Source organism: Agelaius phoeniceus, chromosome 3, assembly GCF_051311805.1.
Source record: "Agelaius phoeniceus isolate bAgePho1 chromosome 3, bAgePho1.hap1, whole genome shotgun sequence".
Taxonomy (NCBI): domain Eukaryota; kingdom Metazoa; phylum Chordata; class Aves; order Passeriformes; family Icteridae; genus Agelaius; species Agelaius phoeniceus.
Window position 1 is genome coordinate 200,064 of NC_135267.1, and position 18,162 is coordinate 218,225.

The window sequence follows — 18,162 nt, forward strand, 5'->3', positions numbered from 1 at the left end:
CCGCTGCTGTCCCGCCCGAGCCCCGAGCGCTGCCCGCCTGTGCCGTGTGCCGTATTCGGTCCCGTCCCAGCCGCTCGCCCCCGCCGGGCCCGGGCCCGCTCCCCTCATGCCGCAGCCGCGGGGCGGGCGGGGCCGGGGGCGGCACCGCCTCTGCGCACGCGCCCGCTCCGCTTCCGGGTCGCGCGGGCGCTTCCGGCCCTGCCCCCGCGCGCCCGGGGGAAGCGGAAGCGGAAGTGTCCGGTCGAGGCGGGGCGGCGGCGGCCGCCCCGGGCTGGCGGGGGCGGCTGGCGGGCCGCGGGCGGGCGGGCGGCGGGGCCGGGCCGGCGCCGGGGCCCGCCACGATGCCCCGGCGGAAGCAGAGCCACCCGCAGCCGGTGAAGGGTGAGTGCGCGGCGGGCCCGGGGGGCGGCGGCGGCGGCCCGGCGGGGACCCGCGGCGCTCGGAGCGCTGCAGCGGACGCCGAGGATGGCACCGAGGAGACGGCAAGAGCGGCGGTGGTGCTGCCCGGGGACCTGCTGCTGGGCCGTGGCCCGGCCTCCGAGAAGGGACCGCCAGGTGCGTGCGGCCCCCGCGGGGACGCCGCCCCTCTCCGGCAGCCCCGCCGGCGGCGACGCGGCCCAGCCGGGCCGTACCGGGCCCGCGCTCGGCGCATCCGGCCGGGCCCGCCCTGCCACGGGCCCGCCCGGCGCGGGCGCCGGCGGAGCTTCCTCTCGCGGGGGAGGCCCGGCCCCCGACGGGGCCCTGGGGTGGGTTCCGCCCGCCCGGCATTGACCCCCGGCACCGATCCCCGAACGCTCCTTCCCGCCAGGGGCCCGGGCACGACGCGTCCCCGCGGTGGGTTCGGGGCCGCGCCCCGCGGCCGGGCTCATCCCAGAGCCAGCGCAGCGCTCAGCCCCGGGGTCCCGTTCCACCGCTCCCCTCGGCGCTGCGGGCCGAACGGAGCGCGCTCAGCCCCGGCGCCCCGGCTCGGTGCCACGGGCAGCGCCTGTCCCGCCGCGGCTCCCGAGCCTGGTCAGCCCCGGCCGAGGCAGCCGGAGGAGCGAGCACTGCTCAGCTCCAGGGAGCTGCTCGCGGGACTGGCGGGAGGCGCTCCCCGCCCCGGGCACCGAGCAACGCGGGAACGGAACGGCGAGAGAGGAGGGCACGGACTGTCCGGCCCCGTGCCCGTCCCCCCGCTGTCCCCCGGGGCTGTGCCCTGCTCCGTGTGCTCGGCGGCTGCCGGACTGTGCCGTGTCCTGCTCTAGCACTGAGGGATGGGGCTGCTCCCAGGGCTCTGCTTCCCTGCCCTGGAAGGGCTGCTTGGCAGCCCTGGGAGCCTGCCGGGGTTCTGGGGACAAATTCCACCAGGAACACCTGTCCTTCCCAAATTCCACCAGGAATTCCTGTCCTTCCCAAATTCCACCAGGAATACCTGTCCTCCCATTCAGCCCCAGCCCGGGAGCAGGACTAGCTCAGCCCACTGACCCAGGCAGGACAGACAAGCTGTGCCATGTGGGCACAGACACGGCCCTTTAGGGGACAGTGCTCTGGGGATGCTGTGGCACTGCTGGCCTGAGGGGACAGGGGTTCCGTCAGCGTGGGACTGGCCCGAGGGCACAGGTGGGTCCCTTGGTGTGGCTGGGGCTGAGCTGAGGAGAAAGGGGGTCCCTTGGCAGAGGGCTTGGGGCAGGGTCAGGAGTTCCCCCGTAAGAGCCAGGCCTTGGCAGGATGCCCTTTTCTGGTGTCTGTGTTTCCAGCAGTGCTTGTAGAAGGGCTTGGGAGGCTGGAGGGGCTGCCCCATCCCACAGCTTAGGTCAGCCTCATCAGCTGGACACAGCCAGGGTGGCAGCAGCAGGGGCACAGTCCAGGGTGGTCCCAGGACAGTGGGCAGCTGCTGAGCCTGACAGGGCCCAGGGGTGCAGGGCAGGCACAGAACGGTGCCAGCAGAGCACGGCTCTCAGCTGGTCCTGCTGAGCTGCCCCTCCAGCCCTGAGCCTGGGGGCGCTTGTGGAGCACAGGGGCTGCAGAAGGATGAGTCTGTGCCCAGCTGGGAAGTTCCATTTGAGAGCCTGGCACAGCCTTCCCCCTGCTGCCACCGGACAGGGCTCTGTGGGGGCAGGGGAATGTTTCCTGCAGGATGGAAGGGGCTGGTGTTGGAGCTCCCTGGTGCCAGCCATGCGAGTGTGACCAGCTGTAACCCCCAGGGCTGGGCCAGTGCCACAGTGAGAGGGGCACAGAGCAGCTTTATGGGCACCCCTTTCTCCAGCCTGGGCCGGGCTGTGCCCACCACCCTCTACCCCCCAGGCCCAGCAGTGCTGGTGGGTGATGGATCCACCCATCCTCCCACCCTTCCTGGTGCCGGGGTCCTGGCCAGCCATGAGAAGTGTCAGGGTTTCCTGAGACACTCAGAACAGGCCCTCAGCAGGGCATTGGGACAGGCTGTGGCTGTGGGGCTCCTCAGTGCAGTGCACAGTGTGGTGAGCTCCTCCTGGGTGCCCCAGGGTGGGACGGGGTGCAGGCAGAGGGGCAGTGCCCAGGCCAGCCGGGCTGACACCGCCCCATCCCCGCGGTGTTCTCAGCAGACACACTGGTGGGGAAGATCGCTATCCCAGCGTACGCCCTGAGCGACGATGACTGCTCCTCCGGGTACCAGCAGCTGAGCGTGGAGAGCGACCCCGAGGAGGGGGGCGAGCCGGGCCCCGCCGCGCTGCCCTGCCGCCAGTGCGGGCTGCAGCTGGCTGCCAGCCTGGGCCAGAGCTGCCTGCAGTGCGCCGGCGCCGAGGGCGGCCGCAGCCAGCGCATCGTCTACTCCTGCCAGCTCTGCCCCTTCGCCTCCCACTACTCCAGCCACCTCAAGCGCCACATGAAGACACACAACGGGGAGAAGCCTTTCGCCTGCCCGCAGTGTGCCTACGCCTCTGCCCAGCTGGTGAACCTGACGCGGCACCTGCGCACGCACACTGGGGAGAAGCCGTACCGCTGCACGGGCTGCAGCTTCGCCTGCAGCAGCCTGGGCAACCTCAAACGCCACGAGCGCGTCCACAGCCAGGACAAGCCCTTCCAGTGTGCCGCCTGCGACTACCGCTGCAACCAGAGCCGCAACCTGAAGCGGCACATGCTCAGCCACCGCCTGCCTGAGGGCGAGGGGCCACACCGGCGGGACAAGGACCCAGGTAAAGGTGGGAGGCTGTGGGGACGTGGGGAGAGCTACATGGGGGCTTTGGGGCTGGCACAGGGCACGGATCCTGCCACTGACCTGAAGTCAGCTACTGCCAGGCTCACCAGGGCACTGGGGCTCATCATAGAGCCAGTCCTCGCTGGCACTGGGGCTTGTCACTGAGCCAGTCCTCGCTGGCACTGGGGCTCATCATAGAGCCAGTCCTCACTGGCACTGGGGCTTGTCACAGAGCCAGTCTTCAGTGGCACTGGAGCTCCTCACAGAGCCAGTCCTCGCTGGCACTGGGGCTTGTCACAGAGCCAGTCCTCGCTGGCACTGGGGCTCGTCACAGAGCCAGTCCTCACTGGCACTGTGCCACCCAGCTCACAGCCCCGTCTCTTTGTCCCGCAGAGCCCCTGCTGCCAGAGCTGAGCCTGCACGTGGGCAGCGGCAGCGGCCCCTTCCTGCCCGGCTGTGCCCGGCTGCGGGGCGAGGAGGCGGCCGCGCTGCCCGAGCTGCTCTTCCCCTTCACGTGCCGCATGTGCGGGCTGGTGCTGGACGACGGCTTCGCTCAGGACGAGGGCCTGGCCGAGCAGGTGTGCGGGCGCTGCAGCCTGGCGGTGCTGGGCACCGAGCCGGGTGCCAGCCCCCGCAAGGGCACCGGGGACAAGGGCTTTGCCTGCAGCCTCTGCCCCTTCGTCACCCACTACCCCAACCACCTGGCGCGGCACATGAAGACGCACAGCGGGGAGAAGCCCTTCGCCTGCCCGCTCTGCCCCTACGCCTCCGCCCACCTGGACAACCTGAAGCGGCACCAGCGCGTGCACACGGGCGAGAAGCCCTACAAGTGCCAGCTCTGCGACTACGCCTGCGGCAACCTGGCCAACCTCAAGCGTCACGGGCGCATCCACTCAGGCGACAAGCCCTTCCAGTGCAGCCTCTGCAGCTACAGCTGCAACCAGAGCATGAACCTGAAGCGGCACATGCTGCGGCACACGGGCGAGAAGCCCTTCCAGTGCCGGGACTGCTCCTACACCACTGGGCACTGGGACAACTACAAGCGCCACCAGAAGATCCACGGCCACACGGCCGAGAGCTGGGTGAACCCACGCAATGCCAAAGCCCTCCTGGCGCCCCCAGCCGTGGGCACGGCCCTGCCCTGAGACAGCACTTAGCCCGGCAGGGGGCCTGGGGTGCCTGCCCTCCCTGGGGGAGGGAGGACAGGCGGGCACCTCCACGGGGGCTCAGGGCTGCCTTGCACCAGGCCCAGAGGCACACTGGGGCCCTGGCAGCCCTGTCCTGCCTGGGCAGGGTGAAGTGACGACCAGTGGCTCTGACCCCTGCCCGTGTGGCAGCACGGCCACATCCCCAGCCACCCCAGCTGCCTGTTTCTGCCTGCCGGAGCCTTCCTCTGCCGGGGTTTGGGGAAAAGGGGGGAGGGGGGAACAGGACTGGTTCCATGGCTGTCGCCGTGCTGGTCGGTGTAATTTATATTGTGTATAAAAGCATTAAACAGTCAGTTTTGTTATCTGCTCTTCACCCTGGGGGCCTTGTTCTGCTACAGAGGACAGCACGGGGCTGGCACAGAGAGGGGAGGGACAGCAGCCACCCCCCAACAGACAGCCTGGTACCAATCAGAATCCGTTTTAATCATTGTTGCAGTGTGTAAACATCAGTTACTGTCCATTAATGCTCTGTCGGGCTGAGCAGCAGGAGATACGTGGTTACAAGCCTAGATTATGCTGGCGTCTATGAGCGGGTTAGAGGGGACTCTGCGCGGAGCCCCCGAGACAGCTTACTGCACTCTGTCTCGGAGCACAAACCTAAATGCTAATTTGGCATTATGGAGCCTGCCTGGCTCTGCCCCCAGGCTGGGCCAGGCCTTCCCAGCTGGGACAGGAGCAGCTCTGCCCCCAGGCCGGGCCAGGCCCTGCACTGCAGCTCCAGGGCTCTGCCCGGGCCAACTGTTCAGGTCAAACGAGCCCTCTCCCAGCTGGAGCCAGCAGCGGGAGGAGTTCAGCTGCCCCCACCCCGAAGGCAGTGGCGGGCTGGGGGTGAGCTCCCAGCCCCGGGGAGCAGGGAAAGGTGGATGTAGCAGGTGAGAGGCACGTTGATTGCAACCTGGCTGCAGGTCGTACATTCCTCAGCAAGGCCCTCGCTCAGGCCGGGGCTGTCCTGGGAAGGGGGCACTACAGATCCTCATCGCCAATGCCCTCAAAGGCGTAATTGCCGTGGAAGTCGTTAGCGCCCACGTCGTTTGCAGAGCTGGAGTGGCTGATCCCACGCAGGCTGACTGAAGTGAGCTTGCTCTGTGGAGAAGAGAGATGGTAATGAGGACAGCCCTAGCTCCCCTGCCCGCTTAGCCTGAGGTCTCTGGTGCACCCGCACACAACTCACCGAGAGTTTGGCCATGGGCTCCCAGGAGGCATCAGGTGAGTCCTGTGAGGACAGCACAGTTGGGCAGCACAGGGTCATGGGACACAACGCCCACCCCTCCTTCCACCTGCCCCCCTCCATCCCCAGGGAGTCTGGCTCACTGAGTTGGTCCAGGACCTCTTTCCCTTCCCAGGGCTCTGGAAGCAGGGCACCACAGCCCTGCTGTCCTCTGGGCTTGCCCCAGCCCTGCCACAGGGCAGTGCCTCTTCTGGATGCAGTGAGTTCTGGTTCACAACACATCAGACCCTGTGCCTGCACGTGTCCCCTGCCCAGGGCTGCAGGGTCCCACTCACCAGCAGCGGGGGTGACTTCACAGCTTGCTGGCTGTCCGAGCGCCGCAGGGCCCCGTTCACCCGCCGTCGGAACATCTGCAGGAGCAGCTCAGCTCAGCCACAGGGGCCCCGTGTCAGCCCTGGGCTTATAACCAGCCCTGGGATGCTGGCCCCATCCTGAGGGGAGCACTCAGGACCCAGTCCAGGCCCTAGGAAGTCACAGGGCCAGGCTGGGATCCCACTCCAGAGCCATCATCCAGCCCCAACCCTCACCTTGCGGATGCTGCCTCCAGATTTTTTCACCATCAGCTCATCCACCATGGACTGCAAGCAGATGCTCAGCATGATGGCCTGCAAGGGAGAAGTGTCACAGGGCTCTATGCACCCCACAGCCTTCCCACACCCTATGCAGGGCTCAGCCCTTCCCCTCACAGCCACCCCCAGCCCGCCATGCAGGCAGCTCCACCTGTGGGCTGGTGATGGTGACCCACTGCAGCCGGTCCTTGCTCATCAGGTACTCAAAAGCCAGCTCCAGCTTCACCTCGGACTTCCCTGGGCTGCTCCCCGAAGGGCCATTGTTCATGGGCACCTGCAAGGACACACAGCAAGGCTGGGAGCCTCCAGAGGGGAAGGAGCAGCTCCCCAGACACCAGTGCAGCTCGAGGGCAGCACCAAGCCAAGCACACCTGCCCAGTGCCCACCAGTCCTCTGCCACTGTCAGGTCCCCTCCAATGATCCCCTCAGCCCCAAAGCATGACTCAGACCCTCTCCAGGCCTACTGGGCTAGAAGCTGGCATCAGAGCCAGCACCTTTCCTAGGAAGAGGTGCCCCCCCAGCCCCCTCCCTGCTCTCCCGGCCTCACTCACCGAGGACGTGACCCGCCAGCACCGCATGCGAGTGACCTTGAAGCTGCCCTCCTTGATCTGCTCGTTGGGCAGCCGCACCTGGAAGTTGAGCTCGTTGTTGCCGGCGCTGACGACGACGTGGCAGCCCCTCTCAGGGAAATCAGTGACACAGGGGTCGAACTTGAGATAGCCGTAGTACTTGAGGGTCTGCGCCAGGCGGATGAACTGCAGGCAGGGCCAGGGGTGCTCAGCACTGCCGCCCGCCCGGGCCAGGAACAGGACACCACCCGGTACCACACATGGAGAAGGGCTGGTGCAGAGCCAGAACTGCCCCAGCTGTGGCACTGTTCCCTGTCCTACCTCCTTCTTGGAGACCTTTTCTTGCAGGGACTTCAGCTGCCGGTGCTGTTCCTTGTTGACAAGGATCCATCCGTGTTCAATGTCTGACACCGTCTGCAGGCAGCAGAGGTTGATGAGCACCTGGGACCGGAGCCCCCCGAGCCCCTGCACAGTGTCTGTCCTCACCTGGCTGTGCCACACCAACCCTCACCTGTGCATACAGCAAGTTCAACCCCACACGGTGCTCCATCACATCATCGTCATAGGCCGAGTCCCAGTAGCTGGAAGGGAACCACAGGGGTTAGCCTGCTCTCCACTTCCTGACAGCAGTGAGGAGAAAATCACCCTCCTGTGGTCTGGCCAGCTCCCCCCTAACCATCAGTCACTGTGCCCTGCTCCCCCCTAAACCGGCTGCCATGGGAAGGCAGGAATGAGCTGAGCACAGCAGGGCAACCCCTGCTCCAGTGTCACAGTCAGGGATGCTCAGGTGCATTCCTGGGGGCCAAAGCATCAGTGGGCAGCAATGGCAGGAGGGGAGGGTCCCTGTGTGGAACCAGGAGCCCTGGGCAGCAATGGCAGGAGGGGAGGGTCCCTCTGTAGAGCAGGGAGCCCTGGGCACCACCCCAATGCTGCCCTGCTCACCTCTTGCGCAGGATGATCTGGAACTCAGGGTTGTGCAGGCTGGTCACTGACACGTAGGGCAGCTCAAACTCCTGCAGCTTCCTCACAACTGCAGGGAAACAAGGGCTCAGCAGCACCTCTGGGTAGCAGGAGCCCCATGGCCCCCAACACCAGGGTGCCCCCAGGAGAACAGCTGTGCCCCCAGCCAGGGCAGGGCCCAAGCACACAGCCCTCACTCCAGGCAGGGGCACAGCACATGTCCCACCACAGTGGGCTCTACTCACAGGAGAAAGCTCCATCCTTGGTCTCTCTCACTAGGAAGAGGCTGAAGTAGCCAACCAGGTCATCTGGCAGATCCAGCTTGGAGGCCACAGCCTGGGAGGAAGAGCAGCATAGTCCCAATATAGTCCCAACATGGTGGCAAGACCCAGCCCATGTGCATTCTCCCAACAGCAGGAAGGCAGCACCTCTGCTGCCCTGTGGCCAGGCCTGGGCTCCTTGCAACCAGGAAACAGCGACCCCAAACACCAGTCTGGACCCAGACACACCCTGCAGCACACCCACTTCAGCTCCCAGCTTTCAGCCCCACCAGGTCAGCCCTGCTGCAGGGTGGGCAGATGGGAGGGGAGGGCAGGGGGGGCTACCAGGCTGAGAGAGCCCCACACAAGTGGGAAACCCCAGAAGGCAGCAGGAGGGGCTGGTCCCAGCCAGCCGGAGAGCTGTGGCACCTCAAGGACATCCTCTGTCTGGTCCGACGTCAGGATGGTGACCTTGACCTTCTGCCCATTGGAGAGCAGCACCTCCAGCACCACCTCCTCTGTGGGGATCTGCTGCGTCTCCTGCAGAGAGGAACAGCACTGGCACCCCAGCCCCTCACACAGCCTGGGGGCCCCAGAGCCGCCCCAGGTGTGCCCTCACCTGCTGGGCCTTGCGCAGGAAGCTGTTGAACGTCTCGCTGCCGCCCAGCGTCGGGTCCTGCCGCACTGCAGGAGGGGCACGAGCGGTCAGGCATCCCGTGGGAAGGGACAGGGACACACACCCCTGCCTGGCCCTTGTGCAGCCCCTCAGCTCACCCTCAGACTGCATGCTGGGCCAGCCTGGGACCCCCTGCACAGCCCCACTCTGCCAGGGCAGGGCAGGGGCAGGAGCTGGCACCCAGGGGACGAGGCCATCAAACGCCAGGGCTGCCCTGGGAGGTGCAAGAGGCACCACAGGGAACGGAGCAGGGCAGGGAGGAAGCCATGGGCCGTGCCCTGCCCAGCTTACCAGCCTGCATGTACTTCTCCAGCTGCTCCCGGCGCTGCTCTACCTCTGCTGGGGTGAGCGTGAAGATCTTCTTTGGGGGAAAGGCTGGGACCACGTTGGCGCCATACTCCTTCCTTAACTAGGGCAAGAACAGAGCGCTGCTGCAGGAGCCCCCCGAGGGACAGCGGCTGCCCTGGTCCCCACCCTCACCAATCCCCAGGACTAGCGAGGGGAGCAGAGAGCTTCCAGCACCCCTGATCCCCGTGGGAGCCCAGTGGCACCCAGAACCCGCTGGAATGTGAGGAGCAGGAGCTCTGCCCCGGTGTCCCCGTACCTGCTCGTGCAGGCCCAGGAGCTGGCTGTAGCGCACCCGGCAGTGCAGCACCCCGTTCACGTGGATGTTGTAGGCCTGCAGGGAGAGAGGCCACTCAGAACCAGCCCCTGCCAGCTGGAGGAACCCAAGGAGCTGCCCAGGATGCCAGGGAGCCCCCAGGAAAAGGCAATATCCCTGAGCACCCTGCCGAAGGTCAGAGTGGTTCAGGAAGTGTGAGCACACCCAAGAGATGTGCCACTGGACACCTGGAAGGTCTAACCCTGTCTGCCCAGCCATGGGGAGCACAGAGCCACACTGCAGCCCCACGGACAAGGACAGCCCTCCCCACTGCCAGGGCTTCACAAGGAGCAGGTCCTGGCTGAGCTCTGGCTCAGCTCCTGCTGATGCCACAGGCTGAGCACAGCTGTGAGTGCAGAGCACACAGGGAACACCTGGCAGAGCACAGCTGTGAGTGCAGAGCACAGGAAACACCTGGCAGAGCACAGCTGTGAGTGCAGCACACACAGGGAACACCTGGCAGAGCACAGCTGTGAGTGCAGAACACACAGGGAACACCTGGCAGAGCACAGAACACACAAGGAACACCTGGCAGAGCACAGCTGTGAGTGCAGAACACACAGGGAACACCTGGCAGAGCACAGCTGTGAGCGCAGAACACACAGGGAACACCTGGCAGAGCACAGCTGTGAGTGCAGAGCACACAGGGAACACCTGGCAGAGCACAGCTGTGAGTGCAGAGCACACAGGGAACACCTGGCAGAGCACAGAACACACAGGGAACACCTGGCAACTCCACGGTCCAGCTCCCGGCAGCTCACTGTAGACAGAGAGTCCCTGCAAGGGACAGCACTGTCCTCCTGCCACCCCCACAGCACAGTTTGGGAGGGGCGAGGATGGCCATGAGCCCCCAGCCTCCCACGGATGCCCCAGTGCCCTCCTGCTCCTGAGCACTGCCCAGCCAGGCTGGGGCTCACACGGGCACCTCCCCACCCAAACCAGCCCGGTGCCCCGGGGCTGCTGCGGGGGCACCGGGAGGGACGGCGGTGGCACGGGCAGCAGCCACACCTGCCCAGATCAGGGCTCTCCATCAGGCACAGCTCCTGCCCAGCCCGCGGGCTCTCCCCCAGGCCCGAGGAGCCTCGGCAGCCGCGGAGGGCAAAGGGCAGGGGGGTCACAAGGACGAAATGCCTCGAGGGCTGCCTGCTCCTGAGGCCCTTGAGCAACTGCAGCTCCCGCCGATCGCCAGGTCTCTGCATCGCCGCTCACACCGGGACCGGGCTGCCCCACCGGGACCGGGCTGCCCCACCGCAGGGTCCCGGAGAGGGATTTGGGCACGGGGAGCAAGCGTGGGTGTTGAAGCCCAGGGCTGCCCACCCTCCTCCCGAGAGCAGCGATCCGGACCCTCCGCGCAGCCTGGGGGCTCTGCCGGCCCCGGGAAGGGCTCTGGGCACTCGAGAGCCGCCGCCACCGGGCGGCCGCGTCCCGGCTCCGCTCCGGAGGCGCTCACAGCGCAGGGACCAAAACAGGAAGCCGGGACAAACGGACGGACGGGCGGGCCAGGATGAGCCGGAGCTGGGGATGGGACCGGACGGGGCCCCAACGGGCTGCCCGCCCCCGCCCGCGGCACCGGGCAGGGCAAGGTCCGGACACCCCCGGGGCTGCTCCGGGACCTCCCGCGCCCGATCCGGAGCCGCGGGGGCGGCGGGGCCCGATCCCTGCTCGGCCCTGGCACAGGGCGCCGGCCGGGGATGGCGGCGGGCCGGGACCTGCCCGCCTCGCCCGGCCCCGGTCCCGCTCCCGGTCCTGATCCCGACCCACCACCGCGCCGGGGCTGCGGACCCGCACGGCCCCACCGGGGCCGCACCGCACCCGGGCCGAGGAGCCGCGCCACCCACTCGGCTCTGCGGGGCGGCTCCGTTCTGCGGGACAGCTCCGCTCCCTCGGCCCCCGCTCACCACGTAGGCGGCGGCGCCGCCGTCCCCGGCGCGGGTCTCGGTCTCGGGAATGGAGAAGTGCATGGCCGGGCCGAGCGCACCCCCGCTACCCGCCTCCCGCCGCCGCCATCTCGGGCCAGCACTCCCCGCGATGGCGCGGCCGGCAGCACCGCCCGCCCCAGGGCCGCCCCGCTCCGCCCCGCCCGGGGCCGTCGCTCTTCGCCCGCCCCGCTTCGCCCCGCTCCGCCCGCCCCGGGGCCGCCCCGCCGTGCCGTGCCCGCCCCGCCCCGAGCGGCCCCGCCGCGCCGCGGCTGCAGGCGCGCCCGCAGCGCGTGCCCGCGGCAGGACGGGACCGGGGGGCGGGGCCCGGAGGGAGCCCCGGGAACGGACCGGCCCGCACCGGGGGTGACGTCACCGCGTCACGGAGAGGAGCGGACGTGCGCGCTCATGTGGTGCCGCCTGGCCGGCAGAGGGCGCTGAGGGCGGCGCCATGGCGGAGTGGGAGCGTGAGGGTGAGTGCGGGACCGGACACGGGGACCGGCTCCGGGACACCGGGACTGGCTCCGGGGCGAGACCCGGCCGCGCTCACGCTCCCGGAATTCTAGATGGGAACCCCGAGGGAGCTGCGCCAGTGGCGGCGGGACCGCAGGTGAGCGGAGCCGGGGCCGGTGTGAGGCCGGGCTGCGGAGCGGGGCCGGGGCCGGTGTGAGGCCGGGCGGCGGAGCGGGGCCGGGGCCGCCTGACGGTGTGTGCCCACAGGCGCCGGAGCTCTCCCGGGAGGAGAAGCTGCAGCTGCGGAAGGAGAAGAAGCAGCAGAAGAAGAAGAAGAGGAGCGAGAAGGGGCCGTCGGCCGAGCCCGCGGAGCTGGGTGCGCCCCCCGAAGCGGGGCAGCCGCGGGGTGAGCGCCGCCGTCTCCGCGGGGCCCTGAGCGGGGCAGCGCCGGGCCGGGCCCGCGGCTGTCCCGGGCTGGCAGCGCCCGGAGCTGGCCGTGTCTTCCAGCGGGACCCCTGGGGTGTAGCCCCGGTCCGGGTCCCGGTCCGAGCCCTCGGCCGGCCGCGCTGCCGTGGGGTTTGCAGTACAGAGATACAGACCCCTGCCCCAGGAGCGCGGGGCTGCCCCGGCGTGCCGTACCCCCGGCGTGCCGTACCCCCGGCGTGCCGTACCCCACCCCCGGCGTGCCGAGTCAGCTGCGCCGTGCCGAGGGCCTGGAGCCCCTCGAGGGCCTGGAGGGCTCTCCCTGTCGCGGGCTGCCCCTCGCACTGGGCTGCATCTCCCGGCCAGACTGGGCACAGACTCCCCCTTCCTCCCCGCAGCAGCCGCTCAGCCCACGACCCCCCCTGCCCCGGCTGATGGCCACGGTGACGGCGAGAAACCCGCGGGGGGCAAGAGCAAAGCAGAGCTGCGAGCAGAGCGCCGGGCTAAGCAGGAGGCTGAGTGCACCCAGAAGCAGGCCAGGAAGGCAGAGCTGAGCCAGGCAGCCACGATGGCCAAGCCCCGGCAGAGCCCCACCGAGCCCCAGTCCAGTAAGGCTGTCAGCACCACAGGGTGGTGAGCAGAGGGTGGGCGAGCAGGATGGCAGGGTCTGGTGTGGGCCCAGACGGGGGATGCCTGTGTGAATAATCCGTGCTCTGGGTTCCGCCTGTCCCTGGGTGCTGCCCTGCCTTCCCTGAATTTGGGGCTGCACCAAAGCAGCTTGGCCTCATCCCAGCTGTCCTTGCAGTGGTGAAGCGGCTGCCGGAGCATGTGCAGGTGGATGACCCTGCTGCCCAGAGGAAGCTGGCCAAGAAGCTGGAGAGGCAGCAGGTAGGAGGAGGACTGGGTGACAGGCTGCACACTGGGGCAGCTGTGCTGCAGAGGGCCTGGGGGGCACATGGTGGGACCAGGGCCTGCTCTCTGAAGGGCAGAGGGGAACTTTGCGTGCCCTGAGCAAGTGCTGGGTGTGACTGGTGGCCCTGGAATAAGCAGAGCACTGGGTGAGCCATCACCACACTTGGCTGCAGGTACCTCTGAGGCAGGACTATGGCACCAAGGTCAACCTGTTCTCCCACCTGCACCAGTACAGCCGGAAGAAGCCACTGACGCAGCAGATGAGGTACAGGGCCTCCCCAGCCCAGGGCTCTGCTTTGGCTGGCCTGGCTGCAGGATGGCTATGGAGGAGGGGTGTCATAGTCCTGCATGTGGGATACACCTGATGGAGTGGTGGGGGACCTTTTGCTCGCTCTGGGGAGTGGCAGTAGGGGCAGCCCAATATCTTTCCTGTGGGGAGAGTGCAGGGCCACAGGAGAGGGGGCTGTGGGGTGAGCCTGGCTCCTCAGGTTGCTGCCAGCCCCCTTCCTGGGCTGTCCCGTGGGTTGTTGGGCTGGAGCTCATAAATGTTGAGTGTTCTGGGCCGCAGAGGTGCTGACAGCTCCCTCCCCCTGGTCCCTGCAGCATCCCCTCCACAGTGATCCACCCCGCAGTGATGCGCCTGGGCCTGCAGTACTCGCAGGGCATCATCAACGGCTCCAACGCCCGCTGCATCGCGCTGCTCGAGGTCTTCAAACAGGTACCTGAGCAGCCACCTGGCAGCAGGGGCTCTGTGCTGCGTGCAGGAGTGTGTTCTGTACCCTGACTGCTGGGGCTGTGTCTGTGGTCAGTCATCCTCAGCCTCTTCCTTTGGGTTGTGCCACAGCAGGGTCCTTGTGTGGCACTGCCACTGCTGGTTTGAGTCCCTGGAGCAGCCTTTGTCCCTCCGGGCAGCGTGTCAGGCTGCGCAGGATGTGTGTGCCCCAACATGTGTGTCCTGAGATCATACTCCCTTTCTTCTTGTCCCAGCTGATCCGGGATTACTCCACTCCCCCCAATGAGGAGCTGTCACGGGACTTGGTGGCCAAGCTGAAGCCACACATCAGGTGAGGGCTCCCAGTGCCAGAGCAGAGGGACCAAAGCTCCGCAGAGTGTGGTCCATTGGTCACCTCTCTGGGTTGGTGTCCACCCAAACTTTGGCTGACTTTCCTAGGCTTCTGCCTTCCTACCCACCCTCCCTCTCCCTGTCTTAGCCCTCCAGGCTGCTTTGGAGCTAAGCCCATTTCTTCTGCAGCTTCCTGAACCAGTGCCGGCCTCTCTCAGCCAGCATGGGCAATGCCATCAAGTTCCTCAAGAAGGAGATCTCATGCCTGCCTGACACCCTGAGAGAGGATGAGGTGAGTGGCCTTGGCTCCAGGCCCTGGGTGAAGGAGCTGAGCAGGGATGGGATACAGACTCAGAAAGTGCTGCAGTGGAATTGAAAGCTTGTTGCTAGGAGGAAGAGCCTGATGCTGACCTGGCTCAAATCAGGGAGATGTTGAGAGCAAGAAAATCTGTATGTGATGTCTCTCCCCAGGCAAAGGAGAAGCTCCAGGACGTGATCGACAAATACCTGCGAGAGAAGATTGTCCTGGCAGCTGAGGCCATCTCAAGGTCTGCCTTTGAGAAGATCAATGACCACGACGTGATCCTGGTGTATGGATGGTGAGCACGGAGCACAGGCAGCTGATCCCATGGGTAGGAGCAGGGAATGGAGCAGTGTGGGAGGTGAGGCTGTGCTGGTCCTGCACAGGGCTCAGCACTGTCCTACCTGGTGTGAAGTTGGATTCCAAGAACCCCAGAGCCACAGCTCCCTCCACCCAGGGCACTTACAGAACAGCCAGGGCTGTTCACTGGATTTTAAACAAACTGCAACAAAGTCAAATGTCAGGAAGCAAAAATACAGAAGTTTGCATCCCAAGAAGTAGAGGTGGGGAAAAGAACCAGAGATTGCTGCAGCAGGAGTCCAGGTATGCTGTGTATGCTGGGCAGAGCAAGGAGCAGGGGCAGGAGGCCAGTGCAGGCCAGGAGTGTGGTGAGAGGGTGTGGAGTGGCAGAGTCCCTTGTGCTGTCACAGACAGGGAGGTCAGTGCTGCTTCCAGGGAGGGCTGAGACCTTTCCCAGGGTGTGTCCTTGTGCAAGGGCAGGGAGACGTGCCCTGGGAGCCATCGTGACAAGAGGGTTCTGGAGGGGCAGCGCTCACCAGGATGAGGGTGGGTATGGGGATGAGGGTGGGTATGGGGATGAGGGTGGGTATTGGGGATGAGGGTGGGTATGGGGATGAGGGTGGGTAGTGGGGATGAGGGTGGGTATGGGGATGAGGGTGGGTAGTGGGGATGATGAGGGTGGGTATGGGGATGAGGGTGGGTAGTGGGGATGATGAGGGTGGGTATGGGGATGAGGGTGGCATGGTGGCCAGGTGGGAGCCTGCTGTGGCGGGAGGGCAGCTCCTGACGGGAGGGCGCCCTGCAGCTCCTCGCTGGTGAACCGGACGCTGTGCGACGCCCACGCCAAGCAGGGCCGCGCGTTCCGCGTGATCGTGGTGGACAGCCGGCCGCGCCTGGAGGGCCGCGAGACGCTGCGCCGCCTGGTCCGGCACGGCATCCACTGCACCTACGTCATGATCAACGCCATCTCCTACGTGCTGCCCGAGGTGAGGGGCCTGCCCGGGCCGGGCAATGCGGGGTTTGTGAGGGCCCCCAGGACGAGGTCAGAGATGGGAATCTGACTCCAAGTGCTCAGAAGGCTGATATTATGTTATGGTATGTTACATCATCTACCGTATCACATTATACTACATTACACTATGTTATATTACATTATGCTATATTACATTACATTATGTTATATTACATTACGTTTTATTATATTGTATCATATCATATAATCTCATCTCATATATATTATATCATATATCGTATCACATTATACTACATTACGCTATGTTATATTACATTACACTATATTACATTACATTATGTTATATTACATTACATTATATTATATTGTATCATATAATCTCATATCATATATATCATATTATATCATATTATATCATATACCATATCACATTATACTACATTGCACTATGTTATATTACATTATATCATATCATCTCATATCATATATATTATATCATATTACATTATATTACATTATATTACATTACATTATATTACATTATATTATATATATTATATTATAATATTATGCTATACTAAAACTATACTAAAGAAAGAGAAAGGATACATCACAAGGTATAAGAAGAATGAATAATAGAAACCCGTGACTCCTCAGAGCCTTGACACAGCTGGACCATGATTGGTCATTAAATTAAAACAATTCACATGCTGGATGAACAATCTCCAAATCACATTCCAAAGCAGCAAAACAGGGAGAAGCTGAAGCTTCCCAGGAGAAGAAATGCTGGCAAAGGGAAAATACCACAGTGACAGGGGAGGCTGCAGTGTGACCAAAGGTGCTGAGAGAGCCTGTGTTTCCCCGGCAGGTGTCCAAGGTGCTGCTGGGAGCCCACGCTCTGCTGGCCAACGGCTCCGTCATGTCCCGCGTGGGCACCTCGCAGATCGCGCTGGTCTCCAAGGCTCACAATGTGCCCGTCCTTGTCTGCTGCGAGACGTACAAGTTCTGCGAGCGGGTGCAGACAGATTCTTTTGTCTCCAATGAGCTGGGTATGGCTTCTGTCCCTTTCCCCCCACCTGGCACCTCCTCTCCCAGTCCCTGCTGTGGGCCACGACAGGCTGCTCAGCCCTGCCATCCCTCCTCCTGGGCAAGGGGTCACTTGCAGGCGGGGGCACGTGGCAGATGGTGGTGGTGTGTGCTGCTCCAGGGGCAGCATGGAGAGGTGCTGTCCCTCTCCCGATCCTGATTGCTTCTCCACTCTCTGCAGATGACCCTGATGACCTGATTGTGCTCCGGAAGGGCCAGGCCCAGCTTGGGGGCTGGGCAGAGAACAAGTCCCTACGGCTTCTTAACCTGGTCTATGATGTGACGCCCCCAGACCTGGTGGATTTGGTCATCACAGACTTGGGCATGATCCCCTGCACCTCAGTGCCTGTGGTCCTGCGCGTGAAGAATGTGGATCAGTAATCAGAGCAGCTGCATGGACACTAATAAACCAGGCCCCAGTACTCTGTGTGTGCCATCTGTGGTGTGGCAGAGCCCTGGCACCCATGTCATCCATGTCACCACTGGCACAGCTCAGCACCTTCCTTGGGGCCTCTCCTCCCACTCCAGGTTGCAGCCATAGATGAGTCTTCCCTGTCCTTATGCCCCTTCTGTGGGGAAGCGATGACAGTGTGGCGATGGGCCCTGGCTTACCCTCCTCGGAGATCTGGTGGCACTCGTGTGCTTCTGGCGGACCCCGAGCTGGGCTGGTGGGGGACGGCCCGGGTCCCTCTGGAACCAGCCCCGGAGAGGGCCCGTACCCGCGGGGCCGGCCGGTCGGCGGGCGGTGCCCGGGGCGAGGAAGCGGGACCGGCGGTGCCCCGGGGCTCGAGCAGGAGCGGCACCGGCGCGCGGCTCCCGGACCGCCGGGGGCGGCTCCCGGACCGCCGGGGGCGGGGCCTGTCTCCGGGGGTGGGGCTATGCAAATCGCACCGCTGCTCTGGCAGGGCCAGCGGAGTCCTCACGGGGCGTGCCCATGCAAATTAGATCCCGCCGCGCGGCATGACGGGACAGTCCCTCAGAGACCCCCGCTGCCCTCGCGTGTGCGGGCCGGGCCGGGCGGGAGCTGCGGACTCACAGCGCAGGGAAGGAACTAATACCGGGCAGGTCGCTGCACCCCGGGTGTGCTGGCCCATGCGACATCACCACTGCAGCGTGACTGAATAATTTGTGTTAGGGGAGATTGTCCTCGCATTCTCCCTGATTTCGTTGTTTCGAGGGGGAGCTGTAATCAGGTAATGTGCACATGTTGTTTGTTGGTATTCCCAACTGCAGCCGCCAGGATCGTTTACAGACGCAGCAGCAGTGTTGCAAGCCCGACTCCACGGGGCCTCGGTGCCCATCCCTGCCCCACTCCATGTCTGCAGAAGCGGCCCAGCCTCGCCTCTCCAGGCTCCGGCCCGCGGGTCCAGCAGCGCCACCGGCCCGACTGCGCGCTCGGTGGGACGGCAGGACTCGGGTTAGCGTCCCGGCCAGCCCTCCGACCTCGCGG

The 18,162-nt window shown here is 65.2% G+C and overlaps 4 protein-coding genes across 7 annotated transcripts; 2 read left to right on the forward strand and 2 right to left on the reverse strand.

Moving 5' to 3' along the window:
- Window positions 1-106: 106 nt before the first annotated feature.
- ZNF513 (zinc finger protein 513) lies at window positions 107-4,675 on the forward strand. Its single transcript, XM_054653017.2, is given in 4 exon segments — window positions 107-319; window positions 321-555; window positions 2,559-3,152; window positions 3,548-4,675. Coding segments are annotated over 4 exon segments (1,794 nt in total). The 3' UTR covers window positions 4,300-4,675.
- An 89-nt stretch (window positions 4,676-4,764) lies between these two features.
- Window positions 4,765-11,374, reverse strand: SNX17 (sorting nexin 17). Its single transcript, XM_054653028.2, has 15 exons — window positions 11,184-11,374; window positions 9,229-9,303; window positions 8,916-9,033; window positions 8,568-8,632; window positions 8,378-8,488; window positions 7,934-8,024; window positions 7,671-7,758; window positions 7,240-7,309; window positions 7,050-7,142; window positions 6,711-6,914; window positions 6,311-6,433; window positions 6,118-6,195; window positions 5,866-5,940; window positions 5,534-5,575; window positions 4,765-5,445 (listed from the first exon to the last, which is right to left on the reverse strand). The coding sequence occupies exons 1-15, from the start codon at window positions 11,244-11,246 to the stop codon at window positions 5,326-5,328; spliced, it is 1,416 nt and encodes a 471-aa protein (XP_054509003.2). The 5' UTR covers window positions 11,247-11,374; the 3' UTR covers window positions 4,765-5,325.
- On the reverse strand, window positions 9,436-11,177 carry LOC143693762 (uncharacterized). Its single transcript, XM_077176386.1, is given in 3 exon segments — window positions 9,436-9,659; window positions 9,898-10,085; window positions 10,088-11,177. Coding segments are annotated over 3 exon segments (678 nt in total). The 5' UTR covers window positions 10,485-11,177; the 3' UTR covers window positions 9,436-9,566.
- A 133-nt stretch (window positions 11,375-11,507) lies between the features above and the next one.
- Window positions 11,508-17,134, forward strand: EIF2B4 (eukaryotic translation initiation factor 2B subunit delta). 4 transcript variants are annotated; one of them, XM_077176384.1, is made up of 13 exons: window positions 11,508-11,674; window positions 11,768-11,811; window positions 11,922-12,060; window positions 12,476-12,685; window positions 12,883-12,965; window positions 13,163-13,254; window positions 13,593-13,707; window positions 13,977-14,053; window positions 14,242-14,344; window positions 14,524-14,651; window positions 15,459-15,639; window positions 16,495-16,675; window positions 16,894-17,134. In XM_077176384.1, exons 1-13 carry the CDS (start codon window positions 11,653-11,655, stop codon window positions 17,091-17,093), a joined length of 1,575 nt encoding a protein of 524 aa, XP_077032499.1. In that variant the 5' UTR covers window positions 11,508-11,652; the 3' UTR covers window positions 17,094-17,134. The 4 variants fall into 4 exon arrangements, with proteins under 4 accessions (XP_077032499.1, XP_054508929.2, XP_054508930.2 ...); XM_054652954.2 differs by having other exon boundaries at window positions 11,508-11,811; XM_054652955.2 differs by having other exon boundaries at window positions 11,508-11,811; window positions 12,479-12,685.
- Window positions 17,135-18,162: the final 1,028 nt, after the last annotated feature.